Below are 24,663 nucleotides of genomic sequence, written 5' to 3' on the forward strand. Positions count from 1 at the left end.
GAGTTTGGAGCTTGTAGTGCAAGCAGTACTGAGACGGAACAGCGCAGAGACATGCGGGCCTGCAGACAGCCTGGTGCGCGCCTCTTAAGAGCCCGCTCCCCGCGAGGACGGGAAGAGCGCGGGTCGATAGCGCCGGCCGGGTGGGAGGCGCCCGGCGCGGGGGGCGTGGCCCGCGCGAGGCCCCGCCCCCGCGCGGCAGGTGGAGGGGGAAGACGCGCGCGGCGGGTTGCCGCCCGGGCGCGCACAGGCGCAGTCCTGCGGCAGCCCCAGCGCGGAGCAGACAAGACTCCCCCGCTGTCGCCGCGTCGCCCATGAGAGCCGGCCGCGCCTAGCACCCCCTCGCCGCCAACATTCTGTCCATCAAGGAGCGGCTGCTCGAGGAACTGGCGCAGGTGTCCCAGTTCCTCAACCAGAAGATCATGGCGACCATGGGCTCGCCCAGCCACCAGCTTCGCAAGGACGTGGGTCACCTCAAGTACACCGGTGAGTGTCGACCAGCTCCTCCATTTCCCATCTCCCGCTTCTTAACCCAAAATCTGTTTGCTTTAAGCTGCTTCATCATTTAACCACGTGAAACAACTAAATTTATGAGCTAAACTGTCTGTCCTATACAAAAATAAAAGTTATAAACCTATACAATTGAATGGGTAATTTTCCACGAATCCGTGGTATCTTTCATAAATTTTATTTTTTGAAGACGTTTAATGCACAGGACATGTAGTTTTTATCGTAAAGTTCCTATACAATTATATAAGTTATATATTTCATATTTAGGAACATTATTTAAAGTATTTTCACAGTGTCCATTTTTTTCTTTGGGTAGCTCTCATGAGCTGTCAGTCCGGGGCCTGTAATCTTGTTACCAGCGGCCAAGCTTACAGCCGGTTCACTGATGGTCGTGCCCTTGACTGGATGGCTGACTTGGTGATTCCCGGTAAGACTACTGCTACGGGCCTGAGGTCTCTATGACAAGGTGGTACTCCAGCGTTTTGTGAGTTCACTTCCATGGCGGGTAGTTGGAAGGGCAACACAACTCTCAGTCCTGAAACCTCGAAAGGAATCATTTAAATTACGAAATATTAGCGAAATATTAGGGGAATCGGAGAGATTATTGTTTTAATGAGAAATATGTCATGATGCTGGACTGGGTGGTGTACTGCTTAGACCCTATGGACTGGCAATTAAGAGGAAATATGGGGTGAAGTAGTGGACTTAGTAAGAATATGCAGGAAACACTGAGAAAAAAATCAGCTTCTGCAGGAATTTGCGGGCAGTTTCTCAAAGGTTTCCTGAAGAATTTCACCGATCTGGACCAGCTTTCACAGTTCCAACCCTAAGAGAGGCGCACACATGCGCACATCCGTGGCCGCCATACCTGCAGGTCTCGCAGCCGTTTATCGATCGATGTCTGCAATGTCTTCGACACCAGGTTTATGACGGTTACCGTACACTTAATGGGCACCTTTCCCGAATACATACTAAGCTAATCTTGATAGAATGCAACTATAAAATCATAGAGAAGTATTTGGGTGTATCTGCCAAGATCGACGGTTCTATGTCCTTGCTAACTACTATGGTAACATAGCGTTTGCACATTAAAGTGCTTTCGAGCATCCAGCATTATGACTTTTCTTGTTTTATTCGTTTATTCGTTTATTTGTTTATTCGTGGAAAATAAAAGAAATATGGAGATGTGCTACAAATTATTGATATCCTTCTATCTAACTACCAGAATGCAAATTTGGTAGTACAATAAATTACTTTGGAGCACCTAATGATATGTGCTGATAAATATCTGGTTAAATAATAAATAGGTTTGATCTTAGTATTCACAAACCTTTTTTTATTAATATGGTCCGGAGACCCCTAAACCACATTTAAACTACATTCTAGAGTGTGGGTTAAATACTTTATATGTATAGGGTATATATTAATTGTTTTATTAACAAAAAAAATAAAGATGTAATTACGAATCTCAAAATTTTGCAAAATTTGTGCCAAATAATTTACACTTTTCAAATAATATTATTAATAATAAATGTGACGAATAAATTTTTTACAAAATATTTATAGTCAATATCTAGCAGAACAGTTCAATTAGCGTAAAATCTAATTTACTCTGAATAAATATTCCATAAGGATACATACACAGTAAGTTGCAATTTTAAGATATGAAGGTTTTAATTTAAAATTGTTACATACTCAGACTAAAAATTATTTGTTGTAAACATAAAATTTAAAATAAAATCGCATCAATTAAAAAAGGCTGTAATATTTTATGGTGTAAAAAGATTGTGATATAATTTTCAAGTATAAGAAAAGTTTTCTGTAAATAATTTTTTCATAAGTCCTAACATACAAGGTAAAACCATAAGGCAAATCATCATAAAGAGAGCAATATTTTAAAGAACTATTTTTCTGGATTGGTCTTTGTGTTTTGTGCTTTGTGCAAATTGTCTGGTCAGGGAAGTATCAATGCTCTGTCAACTCATAAGTTGTCACTGCCTCACAATCAAACTGAATTTGAAGAGGACTAACTACTTTCAGTGCTATGCAAACCGCACTTGCAAGCTACCTACTTCTGTGAGCTAACATACTTGGTTGGGCAACCCAATAGAGCTTTCCCCCTTGCATCAAGTATTTATATTGTCTGAAGCATACTATAATGTGCCATGCTCGTTAACTTAGCTCCTGCAGTTATTGACCCAACACCACAACCATAATTCGGGAAACTGCAGAATCTCAAGACAGGAATCTCTGGAATCCCGACGGCCCCTAAAGGTTTCCAACTGCTGTCAGCTGCCAGTCAACGACAAGAGACGGTTCGTGTGAGAGTGCGGCCAGAAATGGAAAGTTTTCAAGTTGTTTTAAATGTTCTGGGACACACAGCACTGTACAGCAACGCTGCAATAGTTTAACGTGCTATATTTACTCTCGCGAGGGCTGTGTAGTCACAAACACGAGCTCCCTAGAACCACAGTGGAAATTATATGCCATTTAATTGCAACTTGGAGGAGTTTAATGAGGAGCTACAATGAGAGACTGAAGCCAGCCACCCCCTTAACCGTTCAGATAACCTGTGGTTGACTCATAAGAATTCCTATCCCAAGATTATCACAAGGCACTCATCCAAGTCCATCACGTCTCTGGGACTCCTCAGAAAACCCAGAGAGCCTGTGACATGGCCGAAAGTGCATACAAACTTTACTAGCTTTCTAGGCTAGTACCGGAGCTTTTTCACCCTTAAACTGGGAGGCGACCATTCCAGATGTGCTCTAAGAGATCAGAGCTACCAACTGAAAGTGCGTTTCCTCACCATGCTACCTGGATGCAGTAGAGAAACCTTAGTGGGAAATCCCAGTATTAACAAGTATCACCCCGCACTACTGCCTGGATTTTTCATGCACTTGCGGGCTTGTGCGGTCTGTTGGCCCGCGTGAGCTAGTATGGTTAACTGCCACAGTCCAAAGAACAGGGAGTGTCTCAGGAACAGGCCCCATAGGGCCAGCCCCTCTGATAACCCAGGCTGGGTCCGGTTCCACAGCAGAAGCAGCACTCAGACTAGCTTTTCCCATTACGCCAAAGATTCTTCAAGATGAGACAAGGTATTTGGGACCCAACGATCTGAGTGCCTGGCAGTGCTGACCCAAAGCTTCTGCCGTTGCCTGCACAGTGGGCTTTTTCGTCTCACCACGTACCTCTTTCAGACATGAGAGAATGTCGAGGGACGAGGACTCCCTGGCGGAGCTCACTTTGGTGAACATCGTTGGTACCGTGAGGAGGTACTCAGTTGCCTTGGTGTGGAGAGGTTGTGTATTCGCATTTGTACACCCTTTCCGTGGCCCTGTTGGTATTCGCTGCTGGTACTAGAGTCGGCAACAGCCCCGACACTTCATGCGGCAGGCAGCTTCTCATGGAGGAGTCACGACCACTCCTGGGGTCACACGGTGGGACACACAGTGGCAGGCAATGCTGTCCCAGAATATTTCCAAAGGACCGCTGAGCAACCGAAGTGTAATTTAAAACATTTTTGGACACACACCAGTGCTGGTTACACTGCAAGTAATGAGAAACCTCAATAAATATCAAACAAATACGAATATGAAATCACAAAAAAAAGTAAGTCAAAATTTAAATACACAGAAAGTACAGAAAATTCCGTGGAAGGAAGAAGTCACAAATAATATCACAGCACAGACGGACAAAGTGGGTTTACAACGAAGAGACAGTTGCAACAGTAAAGACAAAAACGACCTTGGACAAACAGCTACAAACAGACGAATCCAATGACAATGCATAAAATATAATGTGGACAACAAAACCTACAACACAGAGACGCACAGGTGAACTCAGCCATGTGAGGAAACATACATTCGGGAAACCACAACGACGACAGCACATACGAGCGCAGTGTCTTCCTAAGACAACAGTTGGGACTGTTTCAATGGATGGGTTAAAAGTACGATCAGAGCGATGCGCCGGCACTATTCAGGCTTCAGACTGACTTCTAAATAGCCAAACACCTGACTTCTAAATTGTGACCACTAACGGTAGGGTGGATACTAACGAGATTCCCGCCGGTAATCACGCTGTCATAACGAGTTCGTCGTCTTTCTCACGAGCTGATGGAGTTGTCTCGGACAACACAGGTCCAACTCTCTCCGATGTGAGTTCCCAACGGAATGCAGGTGTACCAATTTGAAATATTCAGTTATTTTAATTGCACTTCGTAAAACATTGCACCAAAATAACTGAATTTCGACCTACTGGAAAAAAAATGGAGTCCTGATGAATGGTTCAGCTACTAAAATCAACTAAAGCTTTGTTCGTATTTGAAGGTTACAAAGCCTTGATAATCGCTGCATTCATGTCGTTACGTATATTTCTATCGCCTTAGAAAATTGCCTTTCACCTGAGCCTTGATATTTTGTCATTCCTTTAGAACAGACGAACAGTGAAATTATCATTTAGATAAAGCATTATTTTACGGATTAGTTTTAAAGAATGCTTAAAAAATTCTTTTTATATCAGTTAAGAAAGTACTCTTTTAATAATTATTTAATCTATGAAAATTAGTTTCATAACTTTATGCTGTTTTAACTAAGTAACTGTCAAACCAGATTAAAATTATTTCATTAGCATTACTGTTTAGTGATTTATTTTCAAATGTTGGTTTTTAAAGTGTTTATATTACGTGGACACATTAAGTGTTATCAGTTATAATTAACTTCAAAGAATTACCACTCTATCAGCCTCTAATTTTTAGTTATTTTTTGGTTAGCAGACTGTCACCTCTAATGAAATGAAAATATAACACACGATTCATTTTAAGAATGTAAAATCCTGATCATTTGGAAAGATTTTAATAGTTAAAACAACATAGGTTCAGGATATTAATTTTGTTTTTTATGTTTAATTTTTTCCCCCCCATATATTTGAGAGACGTCTTAAATGCGCGCTTATAATTGAAGTTAAGCTCGTGGAAACTGTAAATACTCGACCTTCTCCCATGAAAGTACGGATGTTTCACCATTAAAAGTGTTTTTTATGGATGTGTTTTTTAGACTTTATTTTTATCAACCTTTTAAAAAAATTATCAATTAGTGAATATAAACCTTGTAGTTTACAAAAAAGAAAGTGATTTGCGACAGCTAATGCCATACTTTTATGTAAATCTTACAAATAGCTCTTTTATTATTAATTTCAATTTCTAATATGGTAAGCTTACAAAGTATTGTGGTCTGAAATGGTTCCCACTGACATTTATTATACATATTTATAGTAGACATTACTTAATTTCCGTAGTTTCTTTTCGGAAAAAATAAATATTTGTGAAGGCATAACCACATAAATAAATTATATACATTAGATTACAATCTGCCCAGGTAAAGTATTTCTATCGAGAATGAATGACAGAAGTAGGAAGACTAGGTACGGCTGTAACAAATTGTCTTCTATCGTTTGTAGCACCGACAGTAGACGATCAAGCTCTGAACGGAACAAATGAAATAAACATGTGTTTGTTTATCTTCAAATGGGCAGTGCAATAAAAACTGCAGGTACAATGTTATCCAACAGGAGCAGTTATGGTAATGACTGCATCTATTACAACCAACGCTCATACCAGGGTTGGTAGTAACAGTGGTTTGGGTTATTTGTAGTACGTAAGAAAACTTAAAAAAAAAAAAGTTTTTTCCAGATAAAACATATAAATTGTCATATTATTTTCACGCTTACGTGGCACCATTTTTATAACTTTTTAAATAATATTTTGTGATCAGTCAGCAGTAAACTATAGGTAAAATTTCAGTTAACTTATAACCTAAAATTATCACAAAGTACGAACAACATGAAATAAAATAAATCATGCCAAAGGAAAGTCTTAAAAAAAGTATCCCTTTCCTAAGAAAAAAAAAGAAATAATATCCAATTGTTAATAAAATTAAGAGCATTTCTGCTGCTCAAGGGAATAAAAAATCTAATCAAACAAAGACACATAAAATTATAAATATTCCGTAGATGCATTCTACATGAGACATTCTATGAAGTCCGCAGCATGTGCATTGTAGCCATTCCTTTCTCAGGCTACTCTCTGAATAACGTGCCACACAAACAAGGCAGATAAGTCCTCTTCTTCTGATAATCCGTGTGCTGTGTTGACCTTATTCTTGGACTTCGCTTTAGTCTTTGGTCCATTATCCTATTCTTTATCGGCTTAACTTTCAATCACGGCAATTTCTCTTCATGCTCTTTTATTATTGCTGCCCTCTGAAGGTTTGTCGTATAAATATTATATTTTAGGTTTCATTCGCCCTCTGTTTGTCGTTTTCTTGGTAAGTGATTTTGGAAAAGACCGTATTCCAGTAGGTGAAAACACAACTGAAGCGCTAGTAGACGGTTGAAGGTGACGCTCTCTGGCCTTCAAAATTGTTTTCCCAGAGCGCCTTTTCGAACGGGGGAATTAGTTCAGTGCTTGAAGTCTGTTTGGGGGAAGATTTCTGCATACATAATTAACTATTTCGTCTTGGTGGCGTCAAAATTTCAGAAACAATATCTCCGTGGTGATTTTTTGTGTTTTTGGAAATTTTCCCAAAATCCAACTCTAATTGTTGGGTAGTGGGAGAAAAAATTCATATTTATGGACTCAGCTGGACAAATTGATTTCACCTGAAGTCTCGTCCAGCAAAGAAAGCGAAAACTGAGGTTCCTCATTATTAGCTACAGGATTATGAATAACCGCCCCTGCTATTTGAATGGTTATGCCCCACATATTAAAAAAGCGGGTGCAATATCTATTTCAGTAAACAAATCACGTTTAAACGGGAAGATGCAATTTTTGCGGAAGCCAGCTTGAATGTCTGTCTGTGTGGGAGCCAGTGGTATTGCAGTTGCTACAATCCCTGGTTCGTTGCAGATCATTGTGGTCTTTCCTGGATGGTTTCGCACCCACTGATCACGTACGTAGTCAATAGACTATAAAACCATGATACATGTACGTATATGTATGAAACTACAAAATTACGTAGTATTAAATATTATGTAGTAAACAGATTATAAAATCCGAAGACGGTTCAGAAATAATAGTAAACTATAAAACAAAGTTATTGGAAAAAAAATTGGTTGTCTGTAAAGTCGGTTTACGTACGATAGTTTAACGTGAAAACGTCATAACAAAACATTGATGAAATGATTGCATACTTTATGAATAAAATTTAATAATTTTTATTGAATTATCACTATTTTGTATGGATACAAAGAAGGAGTGAAATGAAATCTACAATTTAATTGATAAATTTACTTTTATTTGCACTCATTAATTCAAATATGTTTATTACTTTAACGAAGAGATTATTTTAACTATAACTATTTTACATGTTTGCTATTTAACTTCTCCAATCTGTGTTATTCTGTTAAGGATAAGACGATTATAGGAAAAGTAGGAAACGAATGAGAGTGTTTCAAAGTTAATGTGCCTCGAAAAAGTCAAATCGATGGTTGTTCCAATCGAGTGGAAGAGATATATATATATATATATGCGGCGCAAGCGTACAATGAGCGTAACGGGACAACGTGTGTAACGGGACAATGAGACATTCTTTTTCGTGCGTTAAGCTGGTGTTCATCGATTTATTAGACGTTGTCACGTCAAAAAAAAAACAATATTACGTATGTGAATGTGAAACCCAATTCATATGTACATATAAACAGAATAACAACCATGGCTCACCGCTGTACCTAGGTCTCCCTCATCACAGATCTGCGATCTGCTGGAGTCAGCGTCTCGGATCTACGGTCCGTACACAGAGCAGTGATTATGTATTCCGTTATCCTAGCAGAAATACAATTCACACACGTGAACATATGATTAGTGGTTAACTATCACAAGCAACACCTTATGCGTAGAGAACTGCAAAATTCGCGGATTCATTTCGTGATATGCTACAATTCAAATAATTATACCTTAGCGCTGCTTCTGCAATTGGTTCACTGTTAATCTGGAGTAATGAGGGCCAGTTAGAGACCCTCGCTCAAAGAAGTGTCGAATCACAGGCCACCCAGTCGAGACGACTCACAAGTCAGCAGCCAATGAACAGGTGGCATTTTCCCGAGTGTGTAGCACACACAGTAGTCTATCCTGGAGGTCATTGAATCCGCGAATTTTGCAGGTCTCTACGTTATGCGAAAGAGATGATTCTGTATATTTTTGAGATGTTTCAGAAAAACAAGGACTTCAACTTGCAACCAGCCTGATTGGTAGTCTGCTCCATACGAGCCCACTGATGGAATTTGTTTTTAGATACCGTTGCTCGAGGACACACGTACACTGAATTTTTTTTGTAAATGTAACAGAAATATTCATGTAAAATTACTGATATTTGTAAATTTGAAAACAAAATGTATCTCTACAAAATAATGTTTGCAGCAATATTAGGTTCGGATTCTTACCCGGACATTTGTGCTTTGTTTGTCCCAATACCTCCAATAGTTGAAGTTATTCGTAAACCATTCCAGTATTAAATGCGCATATTAATAAAAATAATAAAACAAAAAAAGTAAAAAAACATTGAATGTTCAATTATCTTTTTCCAAGGTTTATAAAATTATGCTTGAATGAGGCTTAGATTTAAAAATGAAATCATGTGTTAATTTTTGCAAAACCATTAATTATTATCTCCAAAAACTTATTCTGTATATGCAAAATAACTATAGTCATGCAATGTAAAAAGTTGCAATAAATTTATTGTTCTGTTACAAACAATTTATTGGCAAATGGTTTCCAAAGGAAATTTTTGTTTAAGTACAGCATTTTTTTTTTCTGTACGTAGTGGAGGAAGTCGCTGAGAAGTCTCAAGCGACTGCAGCGCTCCTTGTGGCTGTGATTGCAACCTGTTGTGGGCTTCGCCCCTCTACACTGTAGTGTCGTCGGTCTCATCAACTCTATATGTCTGTGGTTCCAAGTTATCACTATCCCTGACAACTTGCCATAGAAAGCATCCACACTAGTCCTAGTAAATTTTGCCACTATGACTAGAATTTGGGCTTGGGCCGTGTTCCTTCTCGTAAAAAAACGGAACTATTCTCCAGCAGCCATATCGTTTTCCATCCAGTCTGGAAGTCTCGAAAAGTACCTGGCAATTTCCTAACCTCATAGTTAGGGACCGAAAAATTCGCGGGTTCAATGGCCTGTAGGATGAACTCCATAGTTCTACGTACACTCGGTCAAATGTCACCCACTCATTGGCTGCTGTCTTGTGAGACGTCCCAACGTAGCAGCCGGTGATTCGATAAAGCTTTGGTTGGGTATTTATCATTGGCCCAGAGTCATCCAGGTGAGTTGTAAGCCAATAGCAGAGGCAGCACTGAGGTATAACTATTTGTATTTTAGCCTATCGCGAAATGAATTCGCGAATTTTTCCGCTCATTACGGATTCCTTTCGAGACAGGCTGGAATCCAAACTCGTTTAGCTTAATGCTGCGTCAGTGATTGGACCGCAATTTACCTGAAGGACTCTGAGCCAATGGCAAAAACTCAACAAAAGAAGTATCGAATCATAAGAATCGCGGTGAACAGGTGTCCCGAGTCGGTAGCCAATGACCAGCTGATAGTTGCCCGAGTACATAGTGAATCGTGGAGTCTATCCTAGTGGTCATTGAAACCGCGAATTTTTCCAGTCCCTAGTTATCAACGTTGTTACGACCGCACACAGTCTGCAATCAGCTAAATGCCCCCACGTCTACGTGCAAGGTTATTTTAGCCTATGTTCCGATAAACCGTCAATTAAAACATTATCTGACTTGAGGTTAACGTTGACATAATTGTTCAATCGATATTTTTTTCACGTTTTTGGATGTCAAATTTGTGCTTTTTGCTAAAGTAAACATGTCAAAAATCCACTAGGAGAAGTGTTTATTATTTTTAAACACTGCGTGACCCTGACAAATTCTATCGAATTTTTACATACACTGTTAGAAACTACAGTGAATGTACGGACTTTTTAACGAAGAATTAACCTCAAGTAAACAAAGAGTTATTCGTAACGTCAAATAACTGAATCTTCTAAGACTAAGTAATTTTGATTCCCGAGATGTAAGTTTTGTTCTAAACGAAGATAAACTACCACGTGGACAAAATGAAGGTTTTTTGACGTGACGTCTAATAAATCGATGAACGCCGGCTGCACGCACGAAAAAGTGACCCGTTACGCACATTGTTCCGTTACGCTGTGACCCGTTACGCTCATTGTACGCTTGCGCCGCATATTTCTCTCTCTCTTACACTCGATTGGCCTATGCGTCCGAGGAGAAGAAAGACAGCGGCAGCACACAACATACATCTACACGTGAACTGTTTCGTCGACTGTTTATAAAGTGAAGTGAAAAGTTAATGTGGTTTTCATTGCTTATTACAACAACAATTTCGGCAATAAAGGTTAATTATTCTTGCATTTTAAAAATCTGATTACTAGTATAATTTCAAGTATTTATTCTTTTATTATTAAAACAATGTAGCATATGTCGGCGAGTGCAGTAATAATAGGTTATGTTAGATATTTTATTACAGATTATTTATCTGAAAACTTGTTCATAATTATATTTAAACTAAAAGTTAATGTGGTTTTCATTTCTTATTACAACAACAACAACTTCGACCATAAAGGTTAATTATTCTTGCATTTTAAAAATCTGATTACTAGTATAATTTCAAGTATTTATTCTTTTATTATTAAAATAAAAATGATTCAATTTAATTCATAAAAGTATGCAATCATTTCATCAATGTTTAGTTATGACGTTGTCACGTTAAACTAACGTCCGTAAACCGACTTTACAGACAACCAATTTTTTTTAACGAATTTCTTTAAATTTTGTTAATACACCAATTTTTTTTGGGTTCATGATCAAAGAAAGTCATCAACTCTGTCCGCAAATTTACGAAGATCACTGGATATTTTGTAACCAGTGTTTTTCTTAAATGAAAGTGAACATTTTTAACAGTGTAAAGACACATCAATTTACAAACAAGTTTATTTGTTATTGAATAGGTAATATTATTATCAAGACTAAGTAGATCCTACAGAATGCGCTCTTTGGATTCAGGCTGGAATGAATGCATTTATACACTAGAATTGCGTTTTTATTGAATCATAGATAGGGACCGGAAAAATTCGCGGGTTCCATGACCTCTAGGATGAACTTTATAGATCTACGTACACTCGGTCAAATGGCACCCTCTCATTGGCTGCTGTCTTGTGAAGGTGTCCCAAAGTAGCGGCCTGTGATTCGATACAGCTACGGTTGAGTGTTTCTCACTGGCCCAGAGTCATCCAGGTGAGTTGTGAGCCAATAGCAGTGGCAGCACTAAGGTATAACTATTTAAATTTCAGGCTGTCGTGAAATGAATCTGCGAATTTTTCCGGTCTCTAATCATAGATAGTTTAGACATGTTGCAAAAGCCAGGAAACCCATAAAAACATTAAATGGTTAAAATTACAAACTCACGTGGGATCTGTAAAACGTGGTAGCATCCACCTACTAATTGGACACCTACTTATTACTGTACATGTTTATGGAGTTCATCCTGGTACAGGGAAATTACGTGAGTTGCGGTTTTCTAACAATAATATCTTTATATATTTAAACGAGCAATTCTTGTATATATATATATATATATATATATATATATATATAATCCGAATCTCGGAAACGGCTCCAACGATTTTCATGAAATTTAGTATGCAGCGGGTTTCGGGGGCGATAAATCGATCTAGCTAGAATTAATTAGTTAGAAAGTGAAGACTGATTTCAAGAAAACCTTCATGAAAATAATCAGGTTTTGTGCTGCTAAATTAAGATGCTTGCCAAGCTTGACTAACATTATACGAGCAAAAAGGTCTTATGATTTAGATGTTTCACGAAAGCGTGCGTCACAACGTGTGGCCGCTGAAAAAAAATATTAATCATATTTCATCATTTCATCAGTATGTAATTCGTATTTAAATATAATTTCTAAAAAAACACAATTTACAAAAAAAAAGCATATTATCATTGAACTGATATATAAATGTTTTCAATCTATTAAGATAGCAAAGTTCTCTGGGTAAGTGTTTTTATTATGACCTCACTAAATCTCTAAATAGTATAAAACAAAGCCGCTGTCTATTTCTGTCTGTTTCTCAGTTTACTTATTCTAAACCACGCAACGAATTTTGATATGGTTTTCACTAACGGAAAGAGCGTTAAACGAGGAAGGTTTGTATGTTTAATTTGTAGATATTTTATTTAAATATCTGCACTTTGACGGTGGATTTTATATATAGCAGCGCCTCGCCACGAACGATTAGTAAAGATAACACGATTTTTTTATTTTGTTTATTTATTTACTCTCTAAATAGTAGGGGAACTGTGCCTAATATCAAACCCATCTTGAAAATACTGATTTATATGGAGACAAATTTCCTAAAAAAAATAAGTAACCACTGTTTAGCACATTAGGGTTATTACTGCAAAACATGTTATGTTGGACATGGTTTTATTTTTATTAATTTGCAATTTATAACAGAGAAAGTAAATTGATGCACTTTCGTCATTTCAAAAACAGTGTTCCTAATATCACACTAGTGTGCGATATTTGGGACACCATTTTTTAAAACTAATATATCTGGCACATCTTGCATTAAAACTTATAACTAACACATGGTTCAGTTTACATCGTTCTTATGCTGGTATGTTGCAAAAGAAGAGTTTCTAATTAAAACTAAATTTTAAATGTTCATTTTCAAACTAGAACAATGAAATCAATACGAGTCACGTAAATCTTCAAAAAATTTGTAGCATTACCCTTCCAAACAAAAATCACATATGAATGAAGTGTAATCATCTGTTCCTGAACACTCTTCATGACACCAAATGCGACAATTTGTACAGATAACCCATTTTTCCCCCTGCCTGTCTTGTAAATACAACTGGTTGCAGTAAGGACACACACAATCTTCATCATCACTATCTTCTTCATCTGTGGAAACTGTCAGATGTTCAGCCATCTCTTCTTCACTTGATTCTGAAGACAGTGATATCTTCGTCTTCCGTTTCTTTTGTTTGTTGCTCTTGTTTTCCGTAACAGATTCCTTCTTGCTAAGAGTTTTATGTGTCTCACAACTTCTTTTTTTCCCTCGTGCAATATTCTTCTTGTAGCCCATGTATAGATGTTTTGTCCTACCCTTCATAGATATGTTTTTCACATAACCGGATAGCTTATTTTTGTAAGGCGAACTTGTCATTACGGCAGCAGGGCAGGTTGGTCGACCTCTCCCTCTTGATGTTTTTGTTTGGTTGGATTTCAGAGAAGGCACAGGTGAAATGTCAGCAGGACCTACTAGAATCCCTGACGCCATGCTAGTGCTTGGCTGAGATGATGAACAGATGTCACTAGGACTTTTATGAAGCTCTTGTTGGATAGACCTACTTGCTGTTGATAGGCCTAACGACTGATTTCCTTTGTTTTGTAGTGGCGGTGTCATACGAGGTTTGTTTACTTGATCGTCATATAGAGGGCTACTGTTGAACTCGCTAACAAACTCATGTTGACCGAAAATGTTGCAGTTGCAAGGGAACAAACCAGTTTTCTTGAAACCACTTGTAGCTGTTGCAACAGTAGCTGCCTTGTTGTAAGCTTTTCCCAGAAGTCTTCCAACTTGATAGTGAGTTACCACTTTGCCTACATTTTGCTTGAGCCAAGTTTCTATTGCTTGAGCAAAGTAAGTTTTCAGGGGAAACATAAATGCAGCATCAAGGGGCTACATTTTGTGTGTGCAGTGGGGGGCAAACACACAATGTGCACACCAATTTTCACGAGCAAGCTCCAGTAGTTGAAAATTTCTGGTATGGGAATAATGTCCATCAAGCACCAATGTGACAGTATCTACTTTGTAAGGTTTCACAATGGCCAATAACTGCTGTTGGAACCACTGAAGGAAACTGTCAATTTTTATCCAACCAGATTTATGACACACAGCTATAGAACCATTTGGAGTGCCATCAAGCAGTTCTGGTTTCATGTTGACTCTAGGAAAGGCTAGAAGTGGTGGGGCATAGTGACCCGAGGCATTCATACACGTAACTACAGTCACCAAGGAACCTCTTTCGGCAGAAGATACTGCTCCGACCTGATGTTTTCCCTTTACTGAAACCACCCTACTAACTTTGTGCTGCACAACAGTAAGACCTGATTAATCACAGTTGTAGAGCCTATTTGGGGAATGTTTAATAACATCCATCAATGGCTCAAAGATGTCAAAAAATAGGTCGACATTTTCTTGTGTGAACCCTCTTATTCTTCCCAGTGATATTGCTTGGGGTTTTCTGAGGCTAAGTTGTGGATGTCTCTTCATGAATGAACGTACCCATTTCCATCCCGCTGCTTTTTCTCCCTTAGAAAAAGGATGATATTTACCATTTTTATCCAACCAGATTTATGACACTAGAAACTGTACTACAGAGAATTTCACCACAGTGGACTACTTCTATTATGGAACTAATTTCATAACGACGAAAACGTTTATCAATTTTTTTGCTCTTTTCTGCCAGTTCAAAAGCCATTCGTTTAATGTACTTAGCTGTTAAGCCATAAAACTTAACTTCCATTTCCAATGTGTACCTTACTGTAAGCTACACATCACAAATCATTCACTCAGATAGCATTACAGGCAGCCTGCTTGCATTAGTGCATGTGTGACTAAACAGTTTCTAGCAAGCGTGCCTTGAAAAGCCTGCAGCAGGCATGAATATAGAAACCAAATACTTTTAGATTATTAAAATATTTAATTGTTTTATCGGCCTAACTTTTTTGGTAATCGTACCTGGACGATGATGTCATTTGGCGGGTTTTCTCGGGAATTCAACGTTATCCCACCTTTAATTTCGTTCTCATGACATTTTTCATCTGCTTTCAAATCCGCACTGTTCAGAGCCACCAAAATCTCTACTAACTTAACTTTAGGTATAGTATGCTTGGTTATAATGAACACACACTAAAAATATCAGAGAAATAAACCATTTTATAAACCCTAAACGAAACTGTTTGTTTCTTACTAATTAGAAAAATTAAAACGCTATAACACATTAAGTGATTTCCAGTAAATTTAGATACTTTATTCTTCATAAAAATGTGATGAAAATAGAAATTAGTGAATTTTAATCAATGCTAACAATTTTTAACTGTTTTTGTTTTAACCAATGTATCGTTTACTATTTTCAAACTACACAAAAGTAATTTCAATAGTTAGGTATTTTTCTACTTATATGACATATTTTGTTTTATATACTATGTAAGTAACATGCCACATACAATAATGTATGATATCTAACTAGATAATGGTGTAATGCAGGTTGCATTGTATTTTATTAAGCTGCTAGTCGTAGAAAATTTAAGATATTCCTAATATCGCACCATGCGATATTAGGACTACTTCAATGTGCGGTATTCGGCAAATGCAAGAAAAACAAAAGGCGGCCATTGTTACAAAAAACGTAACATCCATTAAAATAACCACTCGTACTAGCAACACTTTGGTATTATGACACGCTATTTATATAGTCAAATTGTAAAAAACACATACCTTTGTTGTTGAAACAAATCGAAGAAGTGACCCCTTACAAATATTTAGCTCACAGTAAAAAATTCCTTCTCTCCTAGCACACGCAAATCTTTGTGAGGAGGCTATATTATTCCACCGACACGATACTTTGCCCGCAGCAACGATTTTTATTTGTAAAACTATTGACTAGCTACGTCTAGATTGGCTACTTCATGCAATATATTCCACAATGAGTAGGGACCGGAAAAAATTTGATTATTTGTGGATTTAAGTTCATTACTTTTGATTTTTCAAGGATTGATCTCCATTTATTATAATTTTAAATTTATTAGTTTTTAATTTTTATATAATTTTTATTTCTCAAGGAAATTTGAACGTTGTGTTTACACATTGCGAGTATTGGCTACTATTTAGTATGTAGTTAAGTTGAGGTTATGTTTTTTTCTTGTGTTTATTTATATACGTAGGTAATGAATTTCTCCAAATGCTAGGTTATTTATTTATGATAGGTATTGTTGATTATTTGTGGATTTAAGTCATATACCTATTCTTATTTTTTTCAATGATAAAACTTAATTTCTTCTAATTTTAAAGTTAATAATTTTCCAATGTAATTGTGTCACGAAGAAGTCGTCCAAAAATAGGTCGTAGTGCCAGAGTTGCAAGTAACCGAAGAAGAAAAGGAAATCAGGTTGTCTAATAGAAGAGATAGTAATTATGTGAGAAGAACGATTGAACTTGAACAAGGTGTCTCATGATCTGTACATTTCACAAAATATTCATGAAATGATAACTAAAAAAAATAATTAAAAACTAGGGTAGTTTTATTTTAAATAAGACTGTGGTCTGAAACGTTTTTTAGGCACTGTATGGCTAAACATAGTTTAAATCTTTTAATGCAGTTTTGTTTCAGTCTGCAAAAGTCTAAATTTTATTATAATGTAATGAATAAATTATATAATAAACGAGCATAAACCCGCGGCTTCGTTCACGCAATATCAGAGATTTTATATAATATTATCATTTGAAGAAACGTATGTGCTGAAAAATTCCAAACATTTTTACTAAATAAACAGACACAATTATTTTAGATGCATAAACGATTTATTTCATAATAAAACCGTTTAAAAATGTTACTTTTTAAATTTTTAATGCGTTGACGTTTTTCGTCTTTAGTATAGATCAAATATCTGGTTTTAAAACTTAGGTTTTAGAGTGTTCGAGGATATATTTTTCCTTAATGAAAATAAACTTACCTCATTTTCATTTCATGAAGTTACACAATTTTAAAAAAAATTAATCACGTAACTAATTTATTTTAACTAGTATGTTTATGTCTTAGTTTACTCTAACACTTTCATTTACTATGGTTAAAGCTATGCTTATAATAATGAAATAATTTCACTTTATCACAAATACCTCCCATGATTTAATTATATGTACTTCAATAGCATATTTATTTGAAATAAAGAGTACGATATCAAATTTATTATCCAAAGTATTAGTTGATTCTTAGTTTGCTAAGTATTACTTAAGGCCATGGTTTACGATTTTTGCAAATCAGTGAGTTACGTTATCAAAAGTCCAACCTTTTTGATGCGATATCGTTGGACGCAATACAATGTTTACAATCAGACCTTATTAAAAATTTATTTTTTCAGTGTTAATGAGTTACTTTGTGTAATTTAAGTGAACAAAAAATTTACGTTTAATTTCTAACATATATTCAGTAATTTCACCACCGACCTGTCTAGTTAAACTTATGATTACTTTTATAGTTTATTTTAAATTAAAATTGTTGATATTTGACATTAAATTTTTCTGGTAAAAACATTTATTTTTAAAAAGTTTTAATTTGTATATTTGGTTAATTGTGTATCTTACCTAAGGAATAATGTCATCTCTTGAATTTGATGTGACAACAATTTGTATCAGAGCCATAGACGCACTGAATATGCGGAAACACACGTGTCCTCGTATATTACAAGGTTAAAGGATAGTTGTCAGTAGTGCCAACAGATCGCAGTGCAGTGCTCGCTGGAGCGCGAGTGCAGCGGTGCCAAGTTGTAGGTATTCTGCAGTTTGAAATCGCTCTAAGTGGCAACACTGTGCGCGCAATTTGTACGATTATTCGCAATGGGCAAGAGAAAAAAAATTGTCTTACCGCAGTCGTTTCTTCATACCGGACAACGCACAAAACTAATGATATTCCTGAAAATTTGTCAGTAGCGGCAAAAATCCAACAAAACACTAGAAACTGTACTACAGAGAGTTTCACCACAGTGGACTACTTCTATTATGGAGTTAATTTCATAACGACGAACACGTTTATCGATTTTTTGTTCTAATGATTTTTATTTGTAAAACTATTGACAAGCTACGTCTAGATTGGCTACCTCATGCAATATATTCCACAATGAGTAAATAGTATAATAATAAACTGTGGAGCCACCGTCATCTGTGGTTGCGCGCGCTATGCGTTATACTCATGTCGTAAGAAAATCGTAATTACCGGTAAAGATTCTCGCTTCTGGTAGCAAGTATTAAAAAATTAATGATGGAGGCATTTTCCTCTGGCATTGATGATATTATTCCTTCAAGTTAAAAAAAAATTACAAATTCGAATATGTGTGTGGGTTAATGCTTTATATAACTGATTTAATTCTCAGTCTGGTAATTCTCTCGATGGCTGTGCGGTTTAAGGCGTATGTTTTCTAACCCAGAGGTCAGAGCTGTCATTGTTAGAATCACAGCGCTACCAAAGTATTTTGTATAAAAAAATTAATCTAATATGTCGATAATAATCACAACAGAATTGGTAGGTAAAGGGACATCGACCTTATGTGAATGATTTAGAGCGATGGTGGCGCTCTCTAGGAACAAGCACCAAAAACAAAGATGGAGGAATCCAAGATGGCAGCCTCCAGCAGAACCGAAAAAAAAAACAAGCCGGTGGCAATGACATAATCCAAGATAGCCGCCTCCAGCAGATGACATCAAGATGGCATACATGATGTCATAATCGAAAGAAAGTAGTTGTGGTGTCAGATCCAAGATTGCGAACGTAACACAAGGATTCAGGATAGCGGTCGTAACGAAAATTGTAATGTTCTAGAATCCAAGATCGCGACTGCAACGAAAATTGCAACGATGACGTCATAAACATTCAAGATGGCGTGCGTAACGATAAGTGCAATGTTATTAAGGAGGGCGCTCGATTTCGAGATGACGGCTGGGGTCAATGTCAAAGGTCAAAATCATCCAAGATGGTCGCCGTGAAGTCAAAATGTAAGATGGCGGCTGACAATCCAGAATCCACACCCTGGTCTCTGTCCCACGAGGAACTATTATATACTACTATTAGATTAACTATTATATACTACTATTAGGTTCGGAGTCATATATTTAAATTTCTTTAAAACATACTTACCCATTTTCAACACCTAGGATTAAAATTTCAAATAATATAATAATTGTTATTGGTAATTTTTGTATGTTTATTATTGGTACCCAAATCATTTACTGCCCTCAATTCAATTAATCTTAAAAGCATACATCTCTCTTTTTCCTCCTTAGAGGTTGAATTATGCAAAATATAAAAATTTTTGTTGGTAGTTTTCGTTTTGATGATGCGCCACATCTCTGTGAGAGCATCCCGAGAGAGCTCAACATTTTTTAAAATTCCCTTCCTTTTTAAGTCAGTATGCTATCCATTTCTCACTAACACTGGTGGATTAGAAATCGGAGAAGTAATAAACCCTCTAAATAAAGGATTGATATATTTGTCCCATTATCTTTTATTTTGAAACTCATTTGACAACTTGATTTTAATGTCCTTTCGCTCATTTTAAATAAGTTAAATAAGTGGACTTTAAAAATCTCTGCGTTAAGAAACATGAAAATTGTACCTACATGTAGTTATGATTGAGAGGGATGAATGAAGGGTGTTCCTAATCTTACGATTTTCCATACCAACTATTATCAATGCAGTTTGATGGGAGATTTATATAAAAAAAAAATATTTTAATGCTTATGGAAACGGGGGTAGTTACTTTCAGTTTAACCATGCGGTTAAATGCGTATGTTTTCCAACCGGGAGGTCAGAGAGGTCAGAGCTGCGATGGTTCGAGTCACAGCACTTCCAATATATTAAAAAAATTAATTTGGCTATAAGGACCATAATAGCTCTGATAGGTAATGGATTATCGACCTTATGTGATGAGACAGAGCGACGCTGGAGCTCTATAGGAGTGAACAGAGGAAACAAAGATGTCGGTATCCAAGAGGGCGGCCTCCATCAAAACAGAAAAAAACTAAGATGGTGGATGTGTCGTCATCCAGTATGACGGCTTTCAGGAGACGAAAGTAAAAATAAATGACTGTGAAATCAAATCCAAGATGGTTGGCATGTTATTAGAATCCAAGATGGCAGGCATAACTAAAATTGCAACGTTATATAATCCAAGATAGCGGCCGTAACGAAAAGTGCAACGGTGACATCATGCACATCCAAGATGGTGTGCGTAACAAAAGGTGCTGCATTAGTGAGCGGGGCGCTCGATTTAAATTTTGGTGGATCCAAGATGGCGGATCCAAGATGGCGGATCCAAAATGGCCACCTGTTTCAAGGTCAAATGTCAAGGTAAAGGTCATCAGAGATGGCCGCCGTGACGTCAGAGATGGTCGGTCATTGAACCCATCCTAATCCACGCCATACCCTGATGATATAACCATATTTGCAAAACATTTTGAAATTTGTTCTCCACAGTTAATATTTTACTTCAATCATCAAAAAATTTATTTGTACTGCTACTGCAAAGGCGAGCACTCCCTCTATGCTGGGCAAAGTAATGTTCCAGTCCCCTGTCGACAAGTAAGCAAAGAAAAGAATTAACAGTACTTACCTTACTATTAGAATTCTGTATGCACTACTACTGTTATTAGCGACTTTAGTTCACTAGCAGCCACGAGCTTCACTAAGCGAATGGGTTTCGCCAAGGAGAACGATAGGAAGTGGCCAGATCTTACCATATGATCGTGTGGCGGACCTAGATAAATGACACAAACTCAGTGTTTGTGTGTCTATGAATTACCTCCAAATATTTCCTAATACAAAAACCTAATTTAACGCCTTTTTCACTCCATTAGCATCGGAATTTCATAATTATATGTAGTATTTGTCAATTTCCAGCCCATAAACTATTTATATGAAAAAAAAAGGGGGGGGGGGGGGGGTTTGTATGTAAAGTCGGTTTACGGACGATAATTTTACGTGATAGCTTCATAAGGAAACATTGATGAAAAATTGCATACTTTTAAATTTTATTTACATTAAATATTATTTACAGTATTTGCAAATTTAATTTTAAATAATTTGTTTAAATATAATCACGAACAATTAGTTAAAAATCCCACCTTAACCCGTTCGATATTATAGATTTTCTCGCACGGTGGTTGGCCGATTATTCCACGCTCGGCTCAGGTGGAACGTGACAATTTTTCGTGCGTGCAGCCGTCCTCCATCGATTTATAAGACGTTATCGCGTCAAAAAAAATTGGTTGTCTGTAAAGTCGGTTTACGGACGATAGTTTAATGTGACAACGTCATTACAAAACATTGATGAAATGATTGCATACTTTTATGACTAAATTGAATAATTTTTATTTTAATAATAAAATAATAAATACTTGAAATTATACTATTAATCAGATTTTTAAAATGTAAGAATAATTAACCTTTATTGCCGAAATTGTTGTTGTAATAATCAATGAAAACCACATTAACTTTTCACTTCACTTTATAAACAGTCGACGTAACAATTCACGTGTCGCGGATAGATATCGCGATTCGTTCGGTTCGCGTCCGTCACCGTAGATGACAGCACCGTAGGGGAATAATATTATTTCGTTTTTATAATACGATTTTATAACAAATACGCATCCCAAATACACCAAACTTATTTATAATGTGTTACAGTTTTTTTTTAAAACATTGTGCAAAATATCCCGGGATGTAATTTGAATTTTTATGTGTAACTGTAAAACACCATTGTTCGTACAAAAACGTATTTGAAAATTTAACATTACTTTTATATAACCGTACCGATTGTGCTGAAAATCGGTGGACGATCGTTAAATTACATAATATTAATAATTCAGACGACGGAAACATGATTGAAAAGTCAAATCGAGTGGAAGAGAGACAGATGCGGCGCAAGCGTACAGCGAGCGTAACGGGACACATCGTAGTGGGACAATGTGCGTTACGGGACACTTTTTAGTGTGTGCAGCCGGCGTTCATGAGACGTTGTCACGTCAAAAAAATCACGTGTATCCGTTGCTTCGTTGCTGAGTGAAATAAAGGGAGAGTCAGACAAACACACTGTCGCACGTGTGATATTGGGAGGAAGTCCGTCGCCAGGGTCCGGAGCAGGGCCGCAGCCGGGCGGGGACTGGAGACTCGCACGAGTGTATAGAACACTAACCTCGCGCGCGCTCAGACGGCCGGGCACAAAGGCTTGCCGCTTGGCCGCGCCCGTTGTCGAGCAGCGCCGGCGCTGAGTAATTAGCGGCGCGGGGCGACGCCTAATGGATCCCTCGTCGTCGTCGCTACACGCCTTCCCTTTCAGGCGTCTCTCTCTCTCTCTCAGCCTCGCGCTGCAGTTGACAAATGAGTTCGGCGCGCGGCGCCTTCTCGACTTCTTGCCCCGCGCCGAACATTACTCTTCGCGCACTGCGATTAAGTGCGCACGGGGGAAATAAAAACACTCGCATGCATGCTCCCTCCCTGATCCCTGAAGCCAACCTGCAGGTCACACTTGGTTGGAGCACGAGCCAACTTCCAAGTTGAGGCCTGGATGTTCGTAGGAAAATCTTCAATGATAATCAAGTTTGTTTGAATACTTAAAAAAAAATTGATCATTTACATTCGCAACACAATATTATGTTGGCTAACCCATGTTTGATGTCCAAGAAAACTGACTAAATTCCAAAGTTTAAACAATCTAATTTATTTGGTTTAATAAACCTTTAAGATGTTCCAACATAATCTGTGTTGAAACCAATATTTTTGTTTGACCACATGCATAACCCACAGACAGTTTTTATATTCAACGAGGTGATACTAATTGGGTGTATGGGTTCTTGTAAAAATAGGAGCACCCAAGGAAAAAAACGATACCGCTAACGGGAACGTCTGCTTAATTTTCCCATTAACGGATTCAGATTACCACCCGGACAGCCTAATTGATGAACGTGATCACTTATAAAACATTTTAACTATTCATTAACGTCACACAGTTACACACAGAAAGTCATAATAATGGGTATATATATATATATATATATATATATATATATATATATATATATATATATATATCGCGATATGCATACCTTTACTTTATAGAGAAATTGCAGTTGGTTTTAGTGAATGTGTCTTTATTTCATATTTGTAGATAACAATTCACACACAATATACATTTAAAGCTTTTAAAAAATTCCTAAATTTCAATAAGTTCAATAATAACTCTACCTTACATAACAAAGTTAACATTCTTTACTGTGCTATCAAAATATTACCAAAATTTTTAACAAATCATAAGATTAAAGAAAGAGTTAAAATTTAAAATTCTTTATCACTTCATTGTGCTCAATCGACGTTCGAAATATTAAGCTCCGTAATGTATAAATTAAAATAAATCCAAAAATATATTTTTAAATAAGGAATTTTACATTTATTTTTATCACGAATATTATACTTGGAGGTTTGTCAAAATGTAATAATTTACATACTAATAATAAAATACATATAGGCCTAGGCTCTATCTACAGGTGCATGTAGCTTTCTGGAAACCCTAGAGCATTTGAGAAACTTCTGAAACAATCTGGAAAAGAAACAGTTACAAAGCACTTTATATGTTAACAGATATTCTTAAAGGATTGTTCTAATTTTTTTTTTATCTTTTTCATGCAAAAAAAAGTTTATGTTTTCTAGTCAATGCATACAGTATTATAGTATAGTTTTCTAAAATATTATCAGTGAAAATGACATGACTAATTGTTCAACATTTATCCGTTGCAGAAAAGTATGTTATGTCCTGTTGTGCTAGTGAAAACTCCCACATAAATAACATACCCATTTACTTTCTTTCATAAACTAAGCTATAAACGTATGTATTCGTTACTTGCGTTAAGGGTCACAGTTCTCAAAAACATTTCTGACAAAATATGTTGGTAGTATTGAAAAGATTTACGAGAGTTATTAATGTGATTATAATGGTGTCTACTAAGAGTGTGGAGAGATAATTTGTTTCTCAACCCTTATTTTGGGTTACCCATTGCAGAAAGGTTTGCATAAACCATGGAGACTGAAATTCTCCGTTGAGTTTGTTATTGGGCAAAACCGCACTAAAAGGTTAGAAATGGGAAAGTTTTTTCGACAAATAAAATGATTACTGTAACTTCCGCAATATGAAAACTATTATAATTGTGATTGGAGTTGTTATAAGTTTTTTGAAACAGATATCTCGAGTGAAATTCGGCACCACGATACAATTTTCCCTAAAAA

At 36.8% G+C, this 24,663-nt stretch overlaps 1 protein-coding gene across 1 annotated transcript in view; it reads left to right on the forward strand.

Moving 5' to 3' along the window:
- Window positions 1–231: 231 nt before the first annotated feature.
- The window catches only part of LOC134539438 (glutamate decarboxylase), a 157,052-nt gene continuing 132,620 nt past the window's right edge, over window positions 232–24,663 (forward strand). The window contains exon 1 of the mRNA XM_063381475.1: window positions 232–483. Within this exon, the coding sequence (XP_063237545.1) occupies window positions 420–483 (64 nt within the window). The 5' untranslated portion in view covers window positions 232–419. The remainder of the gene's footprint in view (window positions 484–24,663) is intronic.

The sequence above is a fragment of the Bacillus rossius genome, chromosome 15, assembly GCF_032445375.1.
Source record: "Bacillus rossius redtenbacheri isolate Brsri chromosome 15, Brsri_v3, whole genome shotgun sequence".
In the NCBI taxonomy this organism is placed as follows: Eukaryota; Metazoa; Arthropoda; class Insecta; order Phasmatodea; family Bacillidae; genus Bacillus; species Bacillus rossius.